General features: G+C 41.3%; 4 protein-coding genes and 1 long non-coding RNA gene across 5 annotated transcripts; 1 reads left to right on the top strand and 4 right to left on the bottom strand.

The window, feature by feature from the left end:
- Positions 1-76: 76 nt before the first annotated feature.
- Positions 77-1,950, bottom strand: LOC108613328 (protein phosphatase PTC7 homolog). The gene has a single exon (XM_018006717.2). The coding sequence runs from the start codon at positions 1,655-1,657 to the stop codon at positions 722-724; it is 936 nt and encodes a 311-aa protein (XP_017862206.1). The 5' UTR covers positions 1,658-1,950; the 3' UTR covers positions 77-721.
- Positions 1,951-2,388: 438 nt separating this feature from the next.
- Positions 2,389-3,462, bottom strand: LOC108614646 (retinol-binding protein pinta). Its single transcript, XM_018008857.2, has 2 exons — positions 3,158-3,462; positions 2,389-3,097 (listed from the first exon to the last, which is right to left on the bottom strand). Exons 1-2 carry the CDS (start codon positions 3,460-3,462, stop codon positions 2,476-2,478), a joined length of 927 nt encoding a protein of 308 aa, XP_017864346.1. The 3' UTR covers positions 2,389-2,475.
- Positions 2,940-3,725, top strand: LOC149268935 (uncharacterized). The gene is made up of 2 exons (XR_016270026.1): positions 2,940-3,080; positions 3,149-3,725. It is a non-coding gene; the product is annotated as an uncharacterized LOC149268935 (long non-coding RNA).
- Positions 3,699-4,396, bottom strand: mRpS6 (mitochondrial ribosomal protein S6). Its single transcript, XM_018008858.2, has 2 exons — positions 4,218-4,396; positions 3,699-4,154 (listed from the first exon to the last, which is right to left on the bottom strand). Exons 1-2 carry the CDS (start codon positions 4,260-4,262, stop codon positions 3,756-3,758), a joined length of 444 nt encoding a protein of 147 aa, XP_017864347.1. The 5' UTR covers positions 4,263-4,396; the 3' UTR covers positions 3,699-3,755.
- A 132-nt stretch (positions 4,397-4,528) lies between these two features.
- On the bottom strand, positions 4,529-8,637 carry spd-2 (centrosome assembly protein spindle defective 2). Its single transcript, XM_018006803.2, has 6 exons — positions 8,472-8,637; positions 8,309-8,391; positions 8,154-8,253; positions 7,493-8,099; positions 7,113-7,435; positions 4,529-7,057 (listed from the first exon to the last, which is right to left on the bottom strand). Exons 1-6 carry the CDS (start codon positions 8,554-8,556, stop codon positions 4,806-4,808), a joined length of 3,450 nt encoding a protein of 1,149 aa, XP_017862292.1. The 5' UTR covers positions 8,557-8,637; the 3' UTR covers positions 4,529-4,805.
- Positions 8,638-8,702: the final 65 nt, after the last annotated feature.

Raw genomic sequence — 8,702 nt, 5'->3', positions numbered from 1 at the left:
GGGCTTTTACAAATATTAAACGACCTTTTCACCGCTTGCGAAAGTAGCGCAATTATTTATAGATAATAAAAGACTATTTATTTTTATTTCAATGAATATGTTTTATTAAATCGCAATATCAGTGAGTACATTTGACTAACAGTTCGTCCGTAAGACAGTTTGCCTGGATAAATCCTCAGTTCAAATATTTGCATAGCATCCCACAACTTTTGATTGATTGGGGGTGTGGGGGTATATATGTATGAATGCACGTACGTAATTAATTTTGTTTCTTAGTATGCATGTAATGTATGTCGCATTTTATTATTGATTAGAACTCTCTCGTAACTCGCTGCCATTGACGACAACGATCATTTCGGCTGATAATCTTTTTCTTTTTCGTTTTAAAAGCGTTTCTACTTATACATAATGTATATATATTTAATAATATATATAGTTCAAGGCATTTCTTACGCGCTTTGGACTTCGTATTATTTGTTTTTGTTTTGGGGTCGCTTCACCAGGATGCGTCGATTACTCAGTATGTGTGTATATGTGAGTCTGTATGGGCTGGGTAACTAACATTTGAGTGTCTGGCCTCACAATCTCAACATGCAGCTTAAACATATATCTGGATATAACTACCGGAACAAACTGACTCCTAAAAACTAAACGAGTACACGCTACAATTAATTACACATTTAAGAACTAGGGATTAGGACAACAATGACAATGAGTTGCTTCACATTGCCACTGTGGCGAGCACCACGGTTATATCGTCTGGCTTCCCGCCGCGCGCTTGAATATTGTTGCGACGAGCGCTGATGGCGAAGGGCGAAAGGAAATCGCTATTTTGGGAGAGCGTGCGAGCCATCAGTGCCAAGGTATTCGCCGTCATTTGCAGCTTGACCGGGTCGCGTTCACCCTCAACGTCGCGCAGTACTTGAAGCATCAGTTCCTCGGGTACATTGTCAAAGACACCGTCAGTGGCAATCAATATGACATCACCTTCTTGCACGGGAAAGCTCATTGTGTCCGCTGATTCGGGGCTGTCGCTGAGAACATTGGGCCCATGACCAGGAGGGGGCAGGGATAGCTGGAAGGGCGTATTAAAGTAGTGCTGCTGCTCCTCTGACTTATGCACAATCTCGCCTTCTCGCACCACCATAAAACCACTGTCTCCGATATTCGCTGTATGCACCGTGCTCGTCTCTCGATTTAGGATTAGCACACATGCTGTACTGCTGCCCAATATCGGTTTCTTTTGCTCCATTAACTCGCAGTAGCTGTAGGCAAGTAGGTTGACAGGACGCTGCGGATTAAAGTGGGTGCAGCGCACCAGCCGTTCACATGTACGCATGAGAAATGAGGAGAACTCCCCCGGATCAATACCATAGCTTCGCCAACCGCCAACACCATCGGCCACGCCCATGACATCGGCCGACTCTGTGGATGCCTTAAACCAGGAGTCCTCGCCATATTTGCCAGGCTTATATTTGTGTCGCAGATTGTCCTTGGCGAAGCCACAAACCACTGAAACGAATCGAGGCCGAGATCGATTTGGCGTTGTCTTTGCAGCACCTTTGGTTGTGGCACCCGACGCGGAATCAAGTAGCGTTGAGAAGCTGCTACGTAACGCTCGAGATATTAGACGCGATGTCCAATTAAGCGAATGCATCTTTGCAACGCAAAATACTCTACAAAACGCGTGCTCACAATTATTGTATACTCGTTACGCACACATATGTACACATATATATATATATCGATTTAACACAATGTGTGTTGATTAATTCGTTAATTCCCACGTATCTGCTGGCATCCACAACTGTTTTTAGCCAGTTGTACGAAACTAATTTAGAAAAATTTTCGTTTCAATTAATTAAAATATACAACTACGACAGAGTTATGTGATACACTTTTTCCATACGTCTAAGTCACATACGTCGTGACACACAGGAATGTTAATTTACAGATTAGCGACTTTAACATTAACATTACAATGTTATTAACATTGCGCACGCAGCAACATTAAAATTTTAACGGTGTAGACATTTTAAAATATAATTTTGATGTAAATTGACTCGACATTGTATTCACTGTTACCTAAAAACCAGAAATGGTTCTAAAAATCGAATTATTAGGAGAATAAGATTTGAGCGGGACATAATATAAGTGCCGAAAAGTATGCTGTACGCTTTCTACTGTTATTATTTATGCTGTGTACAGAAAAACGTAAACGTTGCTTTTTCCATACGTCAAAGTCACATGGGCTAGAGGTGCTAGTTTTCTCACATCATCATTCGATATATATAGATATACATATATATATCGATACACTGGATTTTTATTTTATATGCAAATTTTATATCAAAATGCGCCAATTGTGAGAATGCGCATAAAAAGATGTAAAGTTTATCTCTTTTATTGCTATACAAAACTTCTAAAATTATTTTTTTATAGTGACAAATTAAAAAATTAAGATCAAATTCGCTATCAATCAACATTTAGTTTTCTAAATGAGCCTTCCGTACCGTACAAGGTATCAAAATCAATTGGATTGCCAGGACGCAGTTTTTCATCGGTGCCAAATTTAGTATTTTCCTTAAAGTAATCTCTGTATTGATCAAATTTCTTCTGCCATTCTACTATGCTCTCTTGTATGGAACCATTTTCGCCACCATATTCCTTGGGTAGATATTTTAGAGGCACATGCTCCAATAATGAATCTATCTTGCTATGTATGAAGAGTCGTTCCTGTTGTTTTTTGGACATCATGGGCTTAACCATGTTGAAGATGGTTTCAAAACCAGCAATCGTATTCACAAAATGCTGAGCTTTGGGTCGCATGGGTAAAGCCTCCTCATTAAACACAGTCATCTTCTTTGCAAGACCAGGAGTCATTTGGAATAGGTGCGATGCAGTTGCTCCATTCATGTCCATGATAAATACTATTCCATTAATTATTGCTTCGTCATCTTCCATAAGTGCTATTTCTTGCATTACTTGTCCGACATGCATTACGTCTGTTATCTTATATTTTTCAGCTGGTGCAACGCCTAGTCTAAATATACCTACCCGTGCTCCGTTGAATGTATTGGGTAGGTAGACTATGGGTCTATAAACAATAGATTATAGTATATCAAATGACCTTCGTGAAAAATTTCAGACGGCTCACCCCAATTGCTGAATTTCTCGTAAAATCGGATCGTCGACATCGGTTACACAAAATAATTCAGGATATTTAGTTCGCAACGTGTAGTACTTATCCAATTTAGATTTAGTCTTCTCTAAGCTGTACTTGCAGCCCCTTAGAAAAGCGACTAGGAACTGATCGTCTGTACGTGGATTCAAATGTGGCTGCTGCTCTATCCAAGTCTTCAGTGCCTCCAGATCTGCTTCAATGCGATCAGGATCCTCGTTGAGGCGCTCCTTAGCCACTGCTTGTAGCTCGGCAGAAATGGGGCGAATTTGAGGTGCCATGTTAATTGTTGGAAAACGTCCGTGTCTGCCTCAACGATCAAATATTGAACTGTGACTATTCATAAATTCGTGGAGTCTACAAGTTATAGCTGATTTGATTATGCCTGTTTATCAATTTCAGATAACGATAATTGTGTACCATAAAACCAATAAAAACGGACACTGTGAACTTAGTTGATAAACTAAATATTTCATCATGTCCCTAATGTATAGAATTGTAAACATCGAAAGGTACATAAAGGTTTATACCGATTCATCATGTATACACGGCTTTTATTTGAAGATTTTAGATTCTACTTTTGGAAGGGATAATAATCTAATCCTGAGTTATAGTTGTATTTGGGTTTCTGTTTTCTTTTTGCTATGTCAATTATCTCCTGAACATCCTTGCGATAAGAGGGTGGCAGCATTTCTTCATGCAATGTGCACTTGTGTTCCTCGGGCTCCTCCACCTTGAAGATGTTTCTGCGTATGATATCAATATCTCTTCCAAATTCTTCTTTTAAGTCTGACAACTTTGTGGGCGCCGAATCGAACGTAATCGTAAAGTGGGTTGCTTCTCGGTGCACAACGCCATGCTCGCTCACTTTGTGGGGTAGTGGACGTGTGCCAAGATTTTCGAATTTTCGAATAATACCGCCCTTATCGAAGATTGCTTCAGCTGTTCGCTTGATGACTGAGATCAACTCCGGCTAAAAGAAAACGCACATTATTTACTTTACATAACCGGTGCACCTATTTATTTGCATACAGACCCGTGGAAGTTGCCGCAGAACCAACGCCAATTCATAGGAAGGCATGTCAGCTTATGGCAATAAGTAATATGAATAGTATTAGAAATCTAAATTAAATATTTTTATTATATTTAAAACTGAATCACTCCAACTAAATAGGCTTTTGTTAATGAGATTAGTGTAACCAGCTTAAAATATGACAAACATACCAAATATATCGAAATAGCATCAGCTGTTTTGCTTCTCTTATTAAAACTTGAACGCGATAATAAATAATAAATAATGAATGACAAACATATTTAAACAATATAATGTATTTATACACAAATGCATCAAATATAAATATAAATTTAATAAAATTTAATTAAGTATATAAATATAAATTAAATATTAACGCGAACCTTATTCGTATAGAAATTCGTTTCTGCGAGCCGTTTGATAGTCCGTCATATGTAATTCTTGCTACAATATTATATTCTTTATTTATAATGAACGAGTTGGTCCATTTAAATGACAGGAAAATACAATATATCTCAAAACTAAAATTAACATATGTATGTCATACCAAGGCGCTAACTGAGAACTGCACTAAAAACAATTGATATAAATTTAGATTTTAAAAGTAACGGGCACATTAATACGTTCACTCTCCATCGATACTTCGACAACGACTTGCATTTGTTTGTTAAGTATTTCCCGGCTCGGTGTGCGCAATGGTCGTACAAGAACTTCCACATGGCCACCATCTGGAGCTACATAACATTCACTTGGAGAAATGTGCAGAATGTCTGGAACATTGCAATTCAATTCAATATATTGCCGAGAGCTGAAGTTGTTTTTGATGAATAGCTTAGTTCCGTCCAAGCCGCCGCTGTTGGACAAGTCAATCTCTATGGTAGCAGGTTGCACAGACCAGTTGCGCTCCAGCGATTGCGGTTCCATGGCTGAAGTCGTATCCACCTCGTGTAATTCATCAACGGGATCCAGCATGTGGCTGGGCGTTGGAGAATTGGCTGCACAAACAGTGCGAAATAGAATGGTCTCCTCGGCATCCGGCAAACAAAGATGTGATGTTTCAGCCGATTCATCGAAATCACGATTTAAAGTTATTGCCACATCTATAATGCGAACCACAGTAACCAAGTCAAGTATAAATTCTGGAGGCTCATTTAGCATGGCTATGCTACGTATAGGCTGTTCACTTGGAAAGTTGCACAAGATGTTGTCCAGCATGGATGAGGTTAATTGCTCACGCTGTTCGGCCGTCATGCGCTGCACCAAGGCTCGCATACGCTGTCGATTAGGTTCATCACCACAAAAAACACGCATATTAGCCAACGTGAGCACTTGCGACGTCTTCTTGAGAATGTTCTTAATGTCGTCCCGATTTGGTCGGAATACAACCTGCACCACAGTCTCGCTGTGAGGAGGAAGTATAACTTTGCTAGGACGAACCTCAAAGGCGGCATTCAGACGTGGTTTTAAGAACATCGTCGAATCGATTGCGATGCCTGCAAAGGCTGGTAGCGGTCCCTTGTTGTAGAACTTAAAGCTAGCCATCAGGGGACCCGAAGACAGCTCGCATACATTGCCAATGGTTAGAAAGCTGGCGCCAACAGGTCCTTTTAGTAATCCTTGTATAGTAATCGCGGCGTTACCTCCATAACCAAAAAGAGGTATTTCCAAGCCTGGCTGCTGACAATTGTTGGCACCGAACGGAGCATAGAACTTGAGTGCTCCAATGGCTGCACCGCTGACCGTCGGACAAAAGTTAATGCCAATGCTGCGGCATTCCATGGATTGTAATGTGATGGCATTGCTATCACCGCTGACCAACTGAAAGCCAGGTCCTTGTATGCACAGGCGAACCACCAGCCGTTTGTCACTTGTATTCTTAATTTGCATTGATTTGCGCACATCTGTACGTAGCTTCGTGCTGCCCCAACAGAGGCTTGTGTGGGTCACCTTCAAGGGCAGCAATTTGCCATCGCGATGACTGAACTCGCTTGAGTTGGAACAACGCGACATACTGCGTGGTGCTACATTCAGCTGTGTACCGCCGCCCACTTTTCGCATTGCATTAAATCCACTTGTGGAGCTCGCCTCACTGGGTGCCGGAGAGGTATTAACTCTGCGTGCTAAGCTAGTACCGGTTAAAAGACGACGTTCAGAGCTTGTTGTGCTGTCCAGTAGAGGTGAGGACAAGCAGCTGCGTGGCGACGTCAACGGCGAAACGTGTTGCAAATTAGAAACAGAAACACTGTAAGCCAGATTCGGAGAGATGCCAAAGTCACATTCGGATGAAGATGGCACAACATCGCAGCCATCAACACGTGTGGAGCAGAATGAATTTTGAATGCGTACAACAGGCAGAGTATTATTACGTGTTTTGTTGACCGGTGTCTTATCCTCGTCTATATCCCCATCTTCATCTGAGGTGGGCAATGGTTTAACACCATCGCTGCTTGTTGGGCTCACACCTCGTTGTTTATTCGGTGATTTTGTGTGGCGCACACGACGTCCCGGCGACTTCACTGGTGTCGATGGCCATTCATCTATGTCTGCATCATGATCCTCACTAGCTGTAATTATTATACTAGGTTGGCTTGGCATATAGTCCGCCAGCGGACTTAATGGCTGTCGATCCGTTGTTGATGCCAAGCTCTTTTGCAACTGCTGAAAGTCACTTGAATTCAATAGCGAATCTGTAAAGCTCATAGTGTCTGAAAACTTTGATCGGGATCTCGATGTGCACAGTGTATTTTCTTTATCCTCATCATCAAGTTCGTAGTCATAGCCACGTGTACGCAGCCTGTTTACAACCTCACCTACAGATGTATCTGAATTCACGTCCAGATTGCCTGTAAAATAGGTTTTTCGTTAGGTAAGACAAAACACTGTTTCTCTCAAACTTACGTAAAGCGGCATCAATTGCGGACAAGCTAAATAACTCCGAGCTACTAGGCTTTTTCTTTGTTTCCGCCTGCACGGCCTTATTAAAAGTATCCTGTTGCATTTTGTTCATAATATTGCGTTCGAGCTTGGCGTTGCTTTCGATCTTCGTGTAAGTTTTATTTTCCACTTGTGGCGTTTTCACACCAGCGCTACTTACTGTTATATTTTGCTCAACTTGGGGATCCCCACCTCGGCTAGAGCGACCCACGATAAATGACAAATTTTCTGAGCGCAATTGAAAATAATTGCCTAGCGAGAAATTAGGATCTCCGGCAATTATAGAGCTGCAAAATACAAAATTTTTTCGTAAATAATCTTTATCAATACATCATTCAACTTACTTGGACACTAAGTTATCAATTTCCGACGGCTTGGTCGGAGCTGCAATCTTTTCCAATGCTTGCTTGCTGAGGGTGGCCGTTGGTACAACGGCAAATTCCTGAGCCCATGATATTTCGCCCATCACTAGCTGTGACTGCATCATTTCTGCTGGAGCAAAGCTTTCATCATATCCTTGACCACCCGCAGAGCCAAAGGATATACCCGAACCACCATTAAGGCTCGAATTGCTCATATCTGCAGTGCGTGGCAAACTGCGAGAGCAACTAAACGAATCACTCAAAGTGCTATGGTTTGTACTTTCAGAAACTGGCACTTTCTCCAGCTGCTTTGCGAATTGTACACGCGCTTTCTCCACAAAAGAGGATCTTAGTATATCAGCCACAGAGATTTGACTGCCAGGCTTTGAGTCATTTTTACCGCTTTTGCATAATGTCGAACGTCCTGTTATCTCGCCAGGCTCAAAGAAGATATTTGTGCCAGTAGGTGCAGGCGTCGTCATCAGAACGGAGCCACTCGAATTTAGGTCGATAGTTTCCTCAGTGATTAGATCGGAAATGTTCGTGTTGTTGCTTTGGCGGCTGGACGCAATACTCACACGATTACCGGCTACAAAATTATGTTGATGTTATTTGTGTTATATTAATAAGCGCCTCTTCTCACGTTTAAACTTGTTTCCTTCGTTATTATCGTGCTCTTCAAATGCATAACTAGAGCGTGGTCGTGGCTTTCCCAAAGTTTCCAAGGCCTTAAGCCTTCCCGCCTATAGCAAATCAAGGCGTGTATTAATTGATTATTATTTATATTACTGACCATACCTTGAGTCGCTCGTGAACATTTAATGATTCCCTGCTTGTATTTGCACTGCCGGTTTTGCTTAAACTTGACATGTCTCCAAAAACTAATTATAAATGGGTACGTAAGATAAAGGATTTGGAAATCATGCATACAGATAAGACGCCAGGTCCTTTAAACATTTACCTCTCAGATTATCCAAAGTTAATATGCCTAATGAATTATTATCTCTTTGACTGCCGTCGCTATGGTTTCTTGCAGTTTTATCCATTTAAGGCACGACTATAAAAACACAAAACAGAAAAATAAATTGTAATAAGAAAACGCGCGACGTTGGCGTTCAAAATGGTGCTCATGCCTCACGACGCTCCTGTTATGTTACAAGCTGGGCACACTTTGCGATTCTTTTTACGTATC

This window comes from Drosophila arizonae, chromosome 4 (genome assembly GCF_054131065.1).
Source record: "Drosophila arizonae isolate 15081-1271.41 chromosome 4, UAZ_ARI_1.0, whole genome shotgun sequence".
Lineage (NCBI taxonomy): Eukaryota > Metazoa > Arthropoda > Insecta > Diptera > Drosophilidae > Drosophila > Drosophila arizonae.
This window is presented reverse-complemented; position numbering and strand designations above follow the sequence as displayed.